Source organism: Bombina bombina, chromosome 4 (assembly GCF_027579735.1).
Source record: "Bombina bombina isolate aBomBom1 chromosome 4, aBomBom1.pri, whole genome shotgun sequence".
In the NCBI taxonomy this organism is placed as follows: Eukaryota; Metazoa; Chordata; class Amphibia; order Anura; family Bombinatoridae; genus Bombina; species Bombina bombina.
The window spans coordinates 1,170,316,608-1,170,332,998 of record NC_069502.1 but is presented as its reverse complement, the minus strand read 5'-3'; the positions used below and the strand labels follow the sequence as shown (position 1 = coordinate 1,170,332,998).

At 41.4% G+C, this 16,391-nt stretch overlaps 1 protein-coding gene across 1 annotated transcript in view; it reads left to right on the top strand.

Annotated features, from left to right (window-relative positions):
* Positions 1 to 16,391, top strand: part of LCLAT1 (lysocardiolipin acyltransferase 1) — a 530,390-nt gene that overhangs the window by 124,600 nt on the left and 389,399 nt on the right. The window contains exon 3 of the mRNA XM_053712637.1: positions 6,878 to 7,076. Within this exon, the coding sequence (XP_053568612.1) occupies positions 6,878 to 7,076 (199 nt within the window). The remainder of the gene's footprint in view (positions 1 to 6,877; positions 7,077 to 16,391) is intronic.

The following is a 16,391-nucleotide window of genomic DNA, read 5'->3' as shown; positions in this document are numbered from 1 at the left end:
GCATCATCCGATTGGCTTATGAGACTGCTGGACAGCAGCCTCCTGAACGAATTACAGCTCATTCCACCAGAGCTGTGGCTTCCACATGGGCTTTCAAGAATGAGGCTTCTGTTGAACAGATTTGTAAGGCAGCGACTTGGTCTTCGCTGCATACTTTTGCCAAATTTTACAAATTCGATACTTTTGCTTCTTCGGAGGCTATTTTTGGGGGAGAGGTTTTGCAAGCAGTGGTGCCTTCCGTTTAGGTTACCTGTCTTGTTCCCTCCCTTCATCCGTGTCCTAAAGCTTTGGTATTGGTATCCCACAAGTAAGGATGAATCCGTGGACTGTATACACCTTGTAAGAGAAAACAGAATTTATGCTTACCTGATAAATTACTTTCTCTTACGGTGTATCCAGTCCACGGCCCGCCCTGGTAATTAAGCCAGGTTAAAATTTTTGTTTAAACTACAGTCACCACTGCACCCTATGGTTTCTCCTTTTTCTCCTAACCGTCGGTTGAATGACTGGGGGGGGCGGAGCCTGAGGGGGAGCTATATGGACAGCTTTGCTGTGTGCTCTCTTTGCCACTTCCTGTAGGGAATGAGAATATCCCACAAGTAAGGATGAATCCGGGGACTGGATACACCGTAAGAGAAAGTAATTTATCAGGTAAGCATAAATTCTGTTTTTCATGATTCAGATAGGGCAATTTGTAAATCCAATTTACTTTTATCACCAAAATTGCTTTGCTCTCTTGGTATTCTTTGTGGAAAGCTAAACCTAGGTAGGCTCATAGGCTAATTTCTCCAACATTGGTGTGTCCGGTCCACGGCGTCATCCATAAGTTGTGGGAATATTTTCTTACCCAACAGGAAATGGCAAAGAGCACAGCAAAAGCTGTCCATATAGTCCCTCCCAGGCTCCGCCCCCCCAGTCATTCTCTTTGCCACTCTGAACAAGTAGCATCTCCACGGAGATGGTGAAGAGTATGTGGTGTTTAGTTGTAGTTTTTTATTCTTCTATTAAGAGTTTGTTATTTTAAAATAGTGCTGGTATGTACTATTTACTCTGAAACAGAAAGAGATGAAGAGTTCTGTTTATAAGAGGAGTATGATTTTAGCAGCAGTAACTAAAATCGATTGCTGTTCCCACACAGGACTGTTGAGCCCAGAGAACTTCAGTTGGAGGGAACAGTTTGCAGACTTTTCTGCTCAAGGTATGACTAGCCATTTTTCTAACAAGACTGTGTAATGCTGGAAGGCTGTCATTTTTCCCTCATGGGGATCGGTAAGCCATTTTCTTAATCTCAAACAGAATAAAGGGCTTATTATGGGCTATAAACTGGTAGACACTTTTATGGGCTAAATCGATTGCTTTATTTAGGTATTATATGCAGTTTGAAGTTGAATTTCACACTTTTATAACTTTGGGGAACGTTTTTTGCGCCAGGCACTTGTTAAGACACCTTCCCAGTCAGGAAGGGCCTTTCTCTGTAGTAGGCAGAGCCTCATTTTCGCGCCATTACTGCACAGTTACTTTTGAGAACAGTACATGCAGCTACATGTGTGAGGGTCTGGAATTCACTGAAAAAGTTCCTAGAGGGCTTCATTTGGCATCGTATACCCCCCTGGGATTGGTTAACAGCTTGAAATTTGGGGTGCAATACTTTGAATGCATTAAGACACTGTGGTGAAAATTTGGTAAAGATTGGATAATTCCTTCATAGTTTTTCACATATTCAGTAATAAAGTGTGCCCTGTTTAACATTTAAAGAGACAGTAACGGTTTTGTTTTAAAACGGTTTTTGTGCTTTATTAACCAGTTTAAGCCTGTTTAACATGTCTGTGCCTTCAGATAGATCATGTTCTGTATGTATGGAAGCCAATGTGACTCCCCCTTCAAATATGTGTGATAATTGTGCCATAGCGTCCAAACAAAGTAAGGACAGTACTGCCACAAATAGTAAAGTTGCCCAAGATGATTCCTCAGATGAAGGAAGTAGACATAGTTCTAGATCATCTCCTTCTGTGTCTACACCAGTTTTGCCCGCGCAGGAGACCCCTAGTACTTCTAGCGCGCCAATGCTTGTTACTATGCAACAATTGACGGCTGTAATGGATAACTCCATAGCAAATATTTTATCCAAAATGCCAGCATTTCAGAGAAAACGCGATTGCTCTGTTTTAAACACTATAGAGCAGGAGGGCGCTGATGATAATTTTTCTCAGATGTTTTGTCAGATGGGGAAATTTCTGATATAGGAAGAATTTCTCAGCAGGCAGAACCTGATGTTGTGACATTTAAATTTAAATTAGAGCATCTCCGCGCATTACTTAAGGAGGTGCTATCTACTCTGGATGATTGTGACAATCTGGTCATCCCAGAAAAATTGTGCAAGATGGACAAGTTCCTTGAGGTCCCGGTGCACCCTGATGCTTTTCCGATACCCAAACGGGTGGCGGACATAGTGAATAAGGAGTGGGAGAAGCCAGGCATACCTTTTGTCCCTCCTCCTATATTTAAGAAATTATTCCCTATGGTCGACCCCAGAAAGGACTTATGGCAAACAGTCCCTAAGGTCGAGGGGGCGGTTTCTACACTAGCCAAACGCACGACCATTCCTATTGAGGACAATTGTGCTTTCAAAGATCCTATGGATAAAAAATTGGAGGGTTTGCTTAAAGATTTTTGTACAGCAAGGTTACCTCCTTCAACCTATTTTGTGTATTATTCCTGTCACTACAGCGGCGTGGTTCTGGTTCGAAGAACTAGAAAAGTCGCTCAGTAGGGAGACTCCGTATGAGGAAGTCATGGACAGAATTCACGCACTTAAGTTAGCTAATTCCTTTATTTTAGATGCCGCTTTGCAGTTAGCGAGATTAGCGGCGAAAAATTCAGGGTTTGCAATTGTGGCGCGCAGAGCGCTCTGGCTAAAGTCTTGGTCGGCGGATGTATCTTCCAAGACAAAATTGCCTAATATCCCTTTCAAAGGCAAGACCCTTTTTGGGCCAGAATTGAAAGAAATTATTTCAGACATCACTGGGGGAAAGGGCCATGCCCTCCCACAAGATAGGCCTTTCAAGGCTAAGAATAAGTCCAATTTTCGTTCCTTTCGCAATTTCAGGAACGGACCGGCCTCCAACTCTGCAGCCTCTAGACAAGAGGGTAACGCTTCCCAGACTAAACCAGCTTGGAAACCGATGCAAGGCTGGAACAAGGGTAAACAGGCCAAGAAGCCTGCTGCTGCTACCAAGACAGCATGAAGGGGTAGCCCCCGATCCGGGACCGGATCTAGTAGGGGCAGACTCTCTCTCTTTGCTCAGGCTTGGGCAAGAGATGTTCAGGATCCCTGGGCACTAGAAATAGTCTCTCAGGGTTATCTTCTAGAATTCAAGGAAATACCCCCAAGGGGAAGGTTCCACATGTCTCACTTATCTTCAAACCAAATAAAGAGACAGGCATTCTTACATTGTGTAGAAGACCTGTTAAAGATGGGGGTGATACACCCAGTTCCAACTGTGGAACAAGGGCAGGGGTTTTACTCAAATCTGTTTGTATTCCTATCCACAAAGATCATTATCAGTTCCTAAGGTTCGCCTTTCTGGACAAGCATTACCAGTTCGTGGCTCTCCCATTCGGGCTAGCCACTGCTCCAAGGATTTTCACAAAGGTGCTCAGGTCCCTTCTAGCGGTTCTAAGACCAAGGGGTATTGCAGTGGCACCTTACCTGGACGACATTCTAATTCAAGTGTCGTCTCTTTCCAAAGCAAAGGCTCATACAGACATTGTCCTAGCCTTTCTCAGATCTCACGGGTGGAAGGTGAACGTAGAAAAGAGTTCCCTGTCTCCGTCGACAAGAGTTCCCTTCTTGGGAACAATAATAGATTATTTAGAAATGAAGATTTTCCTGACAGAGGTCAGAAAGTCAAAGCTTCTAAACGCTTGTCAAGTTCTTCACTCTATTCTGCAGCCTTCCATAGCTCAGTGCATGGAAGTAGTAGGGTTGATGGTTGCAGCAATGGACATAGTTCCTTTTGCTTGAATTCATCTAAGACCATTACAACTGTGCATGCTCAAGCAGTGGAATGGAGACTATACAGACTTGTCTCCAATGATTCAAGTAGACCAGATGACCAGAGATTCACTCCGTTGGTGGTTGACCCAGGATCACCTGTCCCAGGGAATGAGTTTCCGCAGACCAGAGTGGGTCATCGTCACGACCGACGCCAGTCTATTAGGCTGGGGCGTGGTCTGGGATTCCCTGAAAGCTCAGGGTCTTTGGTCTCGGGAAGAGTCTCTTCTCCCGATAAACATTCTGGAACTGAGAGCGATATTCAATGCTCTCCGGGCTTGGCCTCAACTAGCGAAGGCCAGATTCATAAGATTCCAGTCAGACCACATGACGACTGTTGCTTACATCAACCATCAGGGGGGAACAAGGAGTTCCTTGGCGATGAGAGAGGTGTCCAAAATCATCAAATGGGCGGAGGATCACTCCTGCCACCTATCTGCAATCCACATCCCAGGAGTAGACAACTGGGAGGCGGATTATCGGAGTCGTCAGACTTTCCATCCGGGGGAGTGGGAACTTCACCCGAAGGTGTTTGCCCAGTTGAATCAATTATGGGGCATTCCAGACATGGATCTGATGGAGTCTCGTCAGAACTTCAAGGTTCCTTGCTACGGGTTCAGATCCAGGGATCTCAAGGCGACTCTAGTGGATGCATTAGTGGCGCCTTGGTCCTTCAACCTAGCTTATGCATTTCCACCATTCCCTCTCCTTCCCAGGCTGGTAGCCAGGATCAAACAGGAGAAGGCCTCGTGATTCTGATAGCTCCTGCGTGGCCACGCAGGACTTGGTATGCAGACCTGTTGAATATGTCATCGGCTCCACCATGGAAGCTACCTTTGAGACAGGATCTTCTAGTACAAGGTCCATTCGAACATCCAAATCTAGTTTCTCTCCTACTGACTGCTTGGAAATTGAATGCTTGATTTTATCCAAGCGCGGGTTTTCGGATTCAGTGATAGATACTCTGGTACAAGCCAGAAAACCTGTGACTAGAAAGATTTACCATAAAATATGGAAAAGATATATCTGTTGGTGTGAATCCAAGGGATTCTCATGGAGTAAGATTAAAATTCCCAGGATCCTCTCCTTTCTCCAAGAAGGTTTGGATAAGGGATTGTCAGCGAGTTCTCTAAAAGGACAGATTTCTGCTCTATCTGTCTTGTTACACAAACGACTGGCAGCTGTGCCAGATGTTCAATCTTTTGTACAGGCTTTGGTCAGGATCAAGCCTGTTTACAGACCTTTGACTCCTCCCTGGAGTCTAAATTTAGTTCTTTCAGTTCTTCAAGGGGTTCCGTTTGAACCCTTACATTCCATAGATATCAAGTTACTATCTTGGAAAGTTCTGTTTTTGGTTGCTATTTCTTCTGCTAGAAGAGTTTCTGAATTATCTGCTTTGCAGTGTGACCCACCCTATCTGGTGTTCCATTCAGATAAGGTTGTTTTGCGTACCAAGCCTGGTTTTCTTCCAAAAGTTGTTTCCAACAAGAATATTAACCAGGAAATAGTTGTTCCTTCTTTGTGTCCGAATCCAGTTTCAAAGAAGGAACGTTTCTTACACAATTTAGATGTAGTCCGTGCTTTAAAGTTCTATTTAGAAGCAACAAAGGATTTCAGACAAACCTCTTCTTTGTTTGTCGTTTATTCTGGTAAGAGGAGAGGACAAAAAGCTACTGCTACCTCTCTTTCTTTCTGGCTGAAAAGCATCATCCGATTGGCTTATGAGACTGCCGGACGGCAGCCTCCTGAACGAATCACAGCTCACTCTACTAGGGCTGTGGCTTCCACATGGGCCTTTAAGAACGAGGCTTCTGTTGATCAGATATGTAAGGCAGCGACTTGGTCTTCTCTGCACACTTTTGCCAAATTCTACAAATTTGATACTTTTGCTTCTTCGGAGGCTATTTTTGGGAGAAAGGTTTTGCAAGCCGTGGTGCCTTCTGTTTAGGTAACCTGATTTGCTCCCTCCCTTCATCAGTGTCCTAAAGCTTTGGTATTGGTTCCCACAAGTTATGGATGACGCCGTGGACCGGACACACCAATGTTGGAGAAAACTGAATGTATGCTTACCTGATAAATTACTTTCTCCAACGGTGTGTCCGGTCCACGGCCCGGCCTGGTTTTTTAATCAGGTTTGAAAAATTTCTTTCTCTATACACTACAGTCACCACGGCACCCTATAGTTTCTCCTTTTTTTCTCCTAACCGTCGGTCGAATGACTGGGGGGGCGGAGCCTGGGAGGGACTATATGGACAGCTTTTGCTGTGCTCTTTGCCATTTCCTGTTGGGGAAGAGAATATTCCCACAAGTTATGGATGACGCCGTGGACCGGACACACTGTTGGAGAAAGTAATTTATCAGGTAAGCATAAATTCTGTTTTCTAAGCCCTTGAAGGCCGCCACTTATCTCAGTGCATTTTGGCAGTTTTTCACAGCTAGACAGAGCTAGTTCATGTGTGGCATATAGATTACACTGATTGACTAAAATGCAAGTGTGTCAAAAGAACTGAAATAAGTGGGTAGTCTGCAGAGGCTTAGATATAGGGTAATCACAGCGGTAAAAAGTACATTAATATAACAATGTTGGTTATGTAAAACTAGGGAATGGGTAATAAAGGGATTATCTATCTTTTTTTAAACAATAAACATTTTCAAATACACTGCCCCTTTAAATTTAAACAGATTTTACTTCACATTCGTTTCTGGTTAAAAAATTCAGCAATTTTATTTGGTATTTGTATATAAATACTGTAGAAACATGAAGTTATGTTTAACAGGTTTTTAATCTCTTTTTTTTTTTTTTTTTTTTTTTTTTCTTTCAAGGCATTGCTAGAGCTGGTATTTGGCGCAAAAGTGGTTATCACAGGAGATGGATTCATTCCAGGAGAAAGAAGTGTTATAATAATGAACCATAGAACGCGTCTTGATTGGATGTTTCTGTGGAATTGCTTGCTTCGATACAGCTACCTCAGACTGGAAAAAATCTGCCTCAAATCTTCTCTCAAAGCCGTCCCAGGATTTGGTATGTTCCTGTGCTATATCTTCTTTTTTTCCCCCCAATGTAATTTTGTTTTATAAATCTGTATCCTGTCCTTGTCTAATGTTTCTAAACAGAACTGTTCATTGACATCTGTGTACACTGAGTAATCACACTGCTGACCCAAAATAAGTTAGTAAATTCCATTTTCATTCTGTGAATCCTTATTTCCTTTGCTGTATACGGATATAGTTGTCAGCCTGTGTTTTTACTTGAGATTTTCTGACACAGTATTTAGTACATCGAAACTCTGTATCACTTTTTCACCAGTTCGTCATCCAAACTTCCAGAAATTCAACAACCATTGTATATGTTTTCAAGTGGGATGCAATTGACATCTAAATTATCCAGGATATTAAATAAAACCTGCATTGTTTCCTATTGTATGTCAGCTGTACAGTGACACAGTCCACAAACTGATCTGATTGGGAAAGTAGTTCCTGTTGCATGATACTATGTGTTTGATTAGTCCCACTAGTTGCGAATTTGAATACATTTAGAATCGTGACAGATCAATATTTCTCCAACATTGGTGTGTCCGGTCCACAGCGTCATCCATAACTTGTGGGAATATTCTCTTCCCCAACAGGAAATGGCAAAGAGCACAGCAAAAGCTGTCCATATAGTCCCTCCTAGGCTCCGCCCACCCCAGTCATTCTCTTTGCCGCTGAACAAGCAGCATCTCCATGGAGATGGTGAAGAGTATGTGGTGATTAGTTGTAGTTTTTTATTCTACTATCAAGAGTTTGTTATTTTAAAATAGTGCTGGTATGTATTATTTACTCTGAAACAGAAAAAGATGAAGAGTTCTGTTTGTGAGAGGAATATGATTTTAGCAGCAGTAACTAAAATCGTTTGCTGTTTCCACATAGGACTGTTGAGATGAGATAACTTCAGTTGGGGGAAACAGTTGGCAGACTTTTCTGCTTAAGGTATGACTAGCCATATTTCTAACAAGACTGTGTAATGCTGGAAGGCTGTCATTTCCCCTCATGGGGACCGGTAAGCCATTTTCTTAGTCTCAAACAGAATAAAGGGCTTAATATGGGCTATAAAACTGGTAGACACTTTTATGGGCTAGATCGATTGCTTTATTTGGGCATTTTATACAGCTTTATGTTGAAATTCACACTTTATAAACTTTGGGGAACGTTTTTTTTACGTCAGGCACTGGTTTAGACACCTTCCCAGTCAGGAAGGGCCTTCTCTGTAGAAGGCAGAGCCTCATTTTCGCGCCATTACTGCGCAGTTACTTTTGAGAGCAGGACATGCAGCTGCATGTGTGTGGGTCTGAAAGTAGTTGAAAAGGTTCCTAGAAGGCTTAATTTGGTATCGTATACCCCCCTGGGTTTGGTAAAGTCGCAGCAAAGGCTGTAGCTGGGACTGTAGAGGGGTTAAAACTGTAACCGGCTCCGGTTTCCTAATTTTAAGGGTTAAAGGTCTGAAATTTGGGGTGCAATGCTTTGAATGCTTTAAGACACTGTGGTGAAAATTTGGTTAAATTTGAACAATTCCTTCATAGTTTTTCACATATTCAGTAATAAAGTGTGCCCTGTTTAAAATTTAAAGAGACAGTAACGGGTTTGTTTTAAAACGGTTTTTGTACTTTATTGACAAGTTTAAGCCTGTTTAACATGTCTGTGCCTTCAGATAAACTATGTTCTGTATGTATGGAAGCCAATGTGTCTCCCCCTTCAAAATTGTGTGATAATTGTGCCATAGCGTCCAAACAAAGTAAGGACAGTACTGCCACAGATAGTAAAGTTGCCCAAGATGATTCATCAGATGAAGGGAGTAGACATAGTTCTACATCATCTCCTTCTGTGTCTACACCAGTTTTGCCCACGCAGGAGACCCCTAGTACTTCTAGCGTGCCAATGCTTGTTACTATGCAACAATTGACGGCAGTAATGGATAACTCCATAGCAAATATTTTATCCAAAATGCCTGCATTTCAGAGAAAGCGCGATTGCTCTGTTTTAAAACACTGTAGAGCAGGAGGGCGCTGATGATAATTGCTCTGTCATACCCTCACACCAATCTGAAGTGGCCATGAGGGAGGTTTTGTCAGATGGGGAAATTTCTGATTCAGGTAGAATTTCTCAACAGGCAGAACCTGATGTTGTGACATTTAAATTTAAATTAGAGCATCTCCGCGCACTGCTTAAGGAGGTGCTATCTACTCTGGATGATTGTGACAACCTGGTCATTCCAGAAAAAATTGTGCAAGATGGACAAGTTCCTAGAGGTTCCGGTGCACCCCGACGCTTTTCCTATACCCAAGCGGGTGGCGGACATAGTGAATAAGGAGTGGGAGAAGCCCGGCATACCTTTTGTCCCCCCCTCCTATATTTAAGAAATTATTTCCTATGGTTGACCCCCAGAAAGGACTTATGGCAGACAGTCCCTAAGGTCGAGGGGGCAGTTTCTACACTAGCCAAGCGCACTACTATTCCTATCGAGGATAATTGTGCTTTCAAAGATCCTATGGATAAAAAATTGGAGGGTTTGCTTAAAAAGATTTTTGTACAGCAAGGTTACCTCCTGCAACCTATTTCATGCATTATTCGTGTCACTACAGCAGCGTGGTTCTGGTTCGAGGAACTAGAAAAGTCGCTCAGTAGAGAGACTCCGTATGAGGAGGTTATGGACAGAATTCACGCACTTAAGTTAGCTAATTCCTTTAATTTAGATGCCGCTTTGCAGTTAGCAAGATTAGCGGCGAAAAATTCAGGGTTTGCAATTGTGGCGCACAGAGCGCTCTGGCTAAAGTCTTGGTCAGCGGATGTATCTTCCAAGACAAAATTGCTTAATATCCCTTTCAAGGGTAAAACCCTTTTTGGGCCAGAATTGAAAGAGATTATCTCAGACATCACTGGGGGTAAGGGCCACGCCCTTCCACAAGATAGGCCTTTCAAGGCCAAGAATAAGTCTAATTTTCGTTCCTTTCGCAATTTCAGGAACGGACCGGCCTCCAACTCTGCAGCCTCTAGACAAGAGGGTAATGCTTCACAAACCAAACCAGCTTGGAAACCGATGCAAGGCTGGAACAAGGGTAAGCAGGCCAAGAAGCCTGCTGCTGCTACCAAAACAGCATGAAGGAGTAGCCCCTGATCCGGGACCGGATCTAGTAGGGGGCAGACTCTCTCTCTCTGCTCAGGCTTGGGCAAGAGATGTTCAGGACCCCTGGGCACTAGAAATAGTTTCTCAGGGTTATCTTCTGGAATTCAAGGAACTACCCCCAAGGGGAAGGTTCCACATGTCTCACTTATCTTCAAACCAAATAAAGAGACAGGCATTCTTGCATTGTGTAGAAGACCTGTTAAAAATGGGAGTGATACACCCAGTTCCAACCGTGGAACAAGGAATGGGTTTTTACTCAAATCTGTTTGTAGTTCCCAAAAAAGAGGGAACTTTCAGACCAATTCTGGATTTAAAGATCCTAAACGAGTGCCATCGTTCAAAATGGAAACTATTCGAACGATTTTACCTACAATCCAGGAGGGTCAATTTATGACTACCGAGGATCTAAAGGATGCGTATCTACATATTCCTATCCACAAAGATCATCATCAGTTCCTAAGGTTCGCCTTTCTGGACAAACATTACCAGTTTGTGGCTCTCCCATTCGGGCTAGCCACTGCTCCAAGGATTTTCACAAAGGTACTCGGGTCCCTTCTAGCGGTTCTAAGACCAAGGGGCATTGCAGTGGCACCTTACTTGGACGACATTCTGATACAAGCGTCGTCTCTTTCAAAGGCAAAGGCTCACACAGACATCGTTCTGGCCTTTCTCAGATCTCACGGATGGAAAGTGAACATAGAAAAAAGTTCCCTGTCTCCGTCGACAAGAGTTCCTTTCTTGGGGACAATAATAGATTCTTTAGAAATGAAGATTTTCCTGACAGATGTCAGAAAGTCAAAACTTCTAAACGCTTGTCAAGTTCTTCACTCTGTTCCACGACCTTCCATAGCTCAGTGCATGGAAGAAGTAGGGTTGATGGTTGCAGCAATGGACGTAGTTCCTTTTGCGCAAATTCATCTAAGACCATTACAACTGTGCATGCTGAAACAATGGAATGGGGACTATACAGACTTGTCTCCAGTGATTCAAGTAGATCAGAAGACCAGAGACTCACTCCGTTGGTGGCTAACCCAGGATCACCTGTCCCAGGGAATGAGCTTCCGCAGACCAGAGTGGGTCATCGTCACGACCGACGCCAGTCTAGTGGGCTAGGGCGCGGTCTGGGACTCCCTGAAAGCTCAGGTGCTATGGTCTCGGGAAGAGTCTCTTCTCCCGATAAACATTCTGGAACTGAGAACGATATTCAATACTCTCAGGGCTTGGCCTCAACTAGCAAAGGCCAGATTCATAAGATTCCAATCAGACAGCATGACGACTGTTGCTTACATCAACCATCAGGGGGGAACAAGGAGTTCCCTGGCGATGAGAGAAGTGACCAAAATCATAAAATGGGCGGAGGATCACTCCTGCCACCTATCTGCGATCCACATCCCAGGAGTGGAAAACTGGGAGGCGGATTATCTGAGTCGTCAGACATTCCATCCAGGGGAGTGGGAACTCCACCCGGAGATATTTGCCCAGTTGACTCAATTATGGGGCATTCCAGACATGGATCTGATGGCGTCTCGTCAGAACTTCAAGGTTCCTTGCTACGGGTCCAGATCCAGGGATCCCAAGGCGACTCTAGTGGATGCATTAGTAGCGCCTTGGACCTTCAACCTAGCTTATGTGTTTCCACCGTTTCCTCTCATTCCCAGGCTGGTAGCCAGGATCAAGCAGGAGAGGGCCTCGGTGATCTTGATAGCTCCTGCGTGGCCACGCAGGACTTGGTATGCAGACCTGGTGAATATGTCATCGGCTCCACCATGGAAGCTACCTTTGAGACAGGATCTTCTAGTACAAGGTCCATTCGAACATCCAAATCTAGTTTCCCTCCAGCTAACGGCTTGGAAATTGAACGCTTGATTTTATCTCAGCGTGGGTTTTCGGATTCTGTAATAGATACTCTGGTACAAGCTAGAAAACCTGTAACTAGAAAAATTTACCATAAAATATGGAAAAGATATATCTGTTGGTGTGAATCCAAGGGATTCTCATGGAGTAAGATCAAAATTCCTAGGATCCTTTCTTTTCTACAAGAAGGTTTGGATAAGGGATTATCAGCGAGTTCTCTAAAGGGACAGATTTCTGCTTTCTGAAGCAAGAAAGGAAAAGAATACACTTGAAAGCACTCACAGGTCACTTATTGAGTGATATTAATATGAAGAAATCAAAGAATGAAATCCAAGATTAGAGGAGACACAAACTTAACTATAATTAAAATTTAACTTTTATTGGGGTTTGAAAATAAAATAGGAAAAACTTTAAAAACACACTTATGTACCGATTGTAGTCTGTTTGGCTTTTCGTGTCACTGTACAATATACCTAGAATTCTTCAGCAGACACTCCTATGTGTAATTTCGTTTGCCGTTAATTAACCTGCTTGTATTCAGTTGACTAAAAGTGTATGTTTACACTAATAATTGTAAGTTCTATGCAGGTATAATTTGTGGAGTATCTTTGATTGAAAATTTCTAGTGGTGAGAAGGTAGTTAGTATGTTCGTAAAAAAACTGGAGTTCAAATAATATTGTAATAACATTTACATTTGTCTTCAACAGTCTCTAAAGGTTATATTCAAGGAGTGATGGCTAGATTATCAACCTATCTCGCTTGAGCAATTATGCTGCAGATACGTACAGACTAAATAAATTTAATAAAGAACTTTATCTTTCATATATTCAAATAGCAGATTCTGAGTATGCTATTTATTGCTTGCTCAGTTGTGTAAGAGGTTGGCTGTATCTCTAGACCCACACACATGCGTGTCACAGTCTAAGTTTTTCTCATATACTCTGTCAGTAATTCATCAAAGTATTTGTACCTTTAGAGTGTGCCGACATTCGCTGCTATCTGTGTATAATATACTTATATATACCTTAGATTAAGTATGACCGTTTTCAGTTAAGTTAGATATATTACCAGTTTTAACCTTCTACAGAATATAAAAGAGCAGTTTTTAAGTGTAATCTTTATTCGCTCGGTTGTCTGAGAGGTTGACTATATCTCTATTCCCACATATATATGTGTGTTTCAGTCTGAGTATTTGGTAATGATACAGTGTCTCGAATACACTGTTATGTAATAGTAATTCACAAGACTGTTTGTGTATTAGCGTGTGCTGATGTCACACCCACAAGCATATCAGAGATTAACCATGTCTCTGTTCCCACACGTATACATATTTCAGTCAAATTATTAAGTAATAATACAGTGTCTCAAATACACTGTTAAATACTAGTAATTCACAAGATTGTTTGTGTATTAACGTGTGCTGATGTCACACCCATATGCATATCACAATCTAAATATTTTTCATCTGCTATGTTATGTATCAATAATTCAGCAGAGTGTTTGTGCATTAGAGTGTGCCGGTATTCGCTGTTTTCAATGTGTAAAATACTTATATATATCTCAAATTAAGCAAAACAGTTTGTCGTTAAGTTAGGTATATTACCAGCTTTGACCATCTATAAATTATACAAGGGCAGTTTATAAGTATAGTATTATTTGCTCAGTTGTCTGAGAGGTTAACTATGTCTCAATTTCCACACACATATACATATTTCAGTCGGAATATTTAATAATAATTACAGTGACTCGAATGCACTGTTATGAAGTAGTAATTCACAAGACTGTGTATTAGCGTGTGCTGATGTCAGCTGCTTTATAAATGTAATAAATTTGTATATGTCTCCATTTAGACAGAGCCGATCTCCATTCAGTTCGGTATACTAACAGCTGTGACCATCTACAGAACTAAAAAGGCCGATACTGAGTATAATACTTATTTACCTGCTCAATTATATAAGAGGTTGGCTGTGTCTGTATTTACACACACTCGTGTCTCAAAGTTTAAATATTTGACAATGTTGTAATGACCCAACTGCACATGTGTGACCGTAACATTAGCGTGTGCCGACATTTGCTACTTTTTTAATGATATGCTTATGTATACCTCAGTTTTGAACATAAAGGTAACCCGTGAGATTCGGTATACTGACTATACTAACAGCTGTAACCGTTACCTGCCTGAAAGAGTAATATGCTCTCAAGCGTTCTCAAGCACTAGGTTAGTTTAATAAAACATGATTGCCAGTGACACTTAGCTAGCCAGATAAATGTTAATATTTAAGCATTAATAACCATCAATAGACTTTGGAAAGATACAGTGAAAAGACTACAGTAATTGAATCGGTAGCTTAAGGCTTGCTAAAAACACAGGAGCTCCTAGGACTCCTCACCATTGCCCTAACGTCCCTGACATGTTTCGCCACATGGGTGTGACATCAGCACACTAGTATTTAACAGTGTATTTGAGACACTGTATTATTACTTAATAATTTGACTGAAATATGTATACGTGTGGGAACAGAGACATGGTTAATCTCTGATATGCTTGTGGGTGTGACATCAGCACACGCTAATACACAAACAGTCTTGTGAATTACTATTACATAACAGTGTATTCGAGACACTGTATCATTACCAAATACTCAGACTGAAACACACATATATATGTGGGAATAGAGATATAGTCAACCTCTCAGACAACCGAGCGAATAAAGATTACACTTAAAAACTGCTCTTTTATATTCTGTAGAAGGTTAAAACTGGTAATATATCCAACTTAACTGAAAACGGTCATACTTAATCTAAGGTATATATAAGTATATTATACACAGATAGCAGCGAATGTCGGCACACTCTAAAGGTACAAATACTTTGATGAATTACTGACAGAGTATATGAGAAAAACTTAGACTGTGACACGCATGTGTGTGGGTCTAGAGATACAGCCAACCTCTTACACAACTGAGCAAGCAATAAATAGCATACTCAGAATCTGCTATTTGAATATATGAAAGATAAAGTTCTTTATTAAATTTATTTAGTCTGTACGTATCTGCAGCATAATTGCTCAAGCGAGATAGGTTGATAATCTAGCCATCACTCCTTGAATATAACCTTTAGAGACTGTTGAAGACAAATGTAAATGTTATTACAATATTATTTGAACTCCAGTTTTTTACGAACATACTAACTACCTTCTCACCACTAGAAATTTTCAATCAAAGATACTCCACAAATTATACCTGCATAGAACTTACAATTATTAGTGTAAACATACACTTTTAGTCAACTGAATACAAGCAGGTTAATTAACGGCAAACGAAATTACACATAGGAGTGTCTGCTGAAGAATTCTAAGTATATTGTACAGTGACACGAAAAGCCAAACAGACTACAATCGGTACATAAGTGTGTTTTTAAAGTTTTTCCTATTTTATTTTCAAACCCCAATAAAAGTTAAATTTTAATTATAGTTAAGTTTGTGTCTCCTCTAATCTTGGATTTCATTCTTTGATTTCTTCATATTAATATCACTCAATAAGTGACCTGTGAGTGCTTTCAAGTGTATTCTTTTCCTTTCTTGCTTCAGAAATCAATGTTATACACATAGCACCAAACTTAGCCATTCAGTTGGCTGATAATACAAAAGGCCTCACAAGTTGGCCAGATATTAAATAAATCAGGTCCTATATATACCTGTAGTGCCATTGGTAACCCTTTTTTTCACAGATTTCTGCTTTATCTGTCTTGTTACACAAACGACTGGCAGCTGTGCCTGATGTTCAAACTTTTGTTCAGGCTTTGGTCAGGATCAAGCCTGTTTATAGACCTTTGACTCCTCCCTGGAGTCTGAATTTAGTTCTTTCAGTTCTTCAAGGGGTTCCGTTTGAACCTCCTACATTCCATAGATATCAAGATGTTATCTTGGAAAGTTCTGTTTTTGGTTGCTATTTCTTCTGCTAGAAGAGTTTCTGAGTTATCTGCTTTGCAGTGTAATCCGCCCTATCTGGTGTTCCATTCAGATAAGGTTGTTTTGCGTACTAAACCTGGTTTTCTTCCAAAGGTTGTTTCCAACAAGAATATTAACCAGGAAATAGTTGTGCCTTCTTTGTGTCCGAATCCAGTTTCAAAGAAGGAACGTTTGTTACACAATTTAGATGTAGTTCGTGCTTTAAAGTTTTATTTAGAAGCAACAAAGGATTTCAGACAAACGTCTTCCCTTTTTGTCGTTTATTCTGGCAAGAGGAGAGGTCAAAAAGCTACTGCTACCTCTCTTTCCTTTTGGCTAAAAAGCATCATCCGATTGGCTTACGAGACTGCCG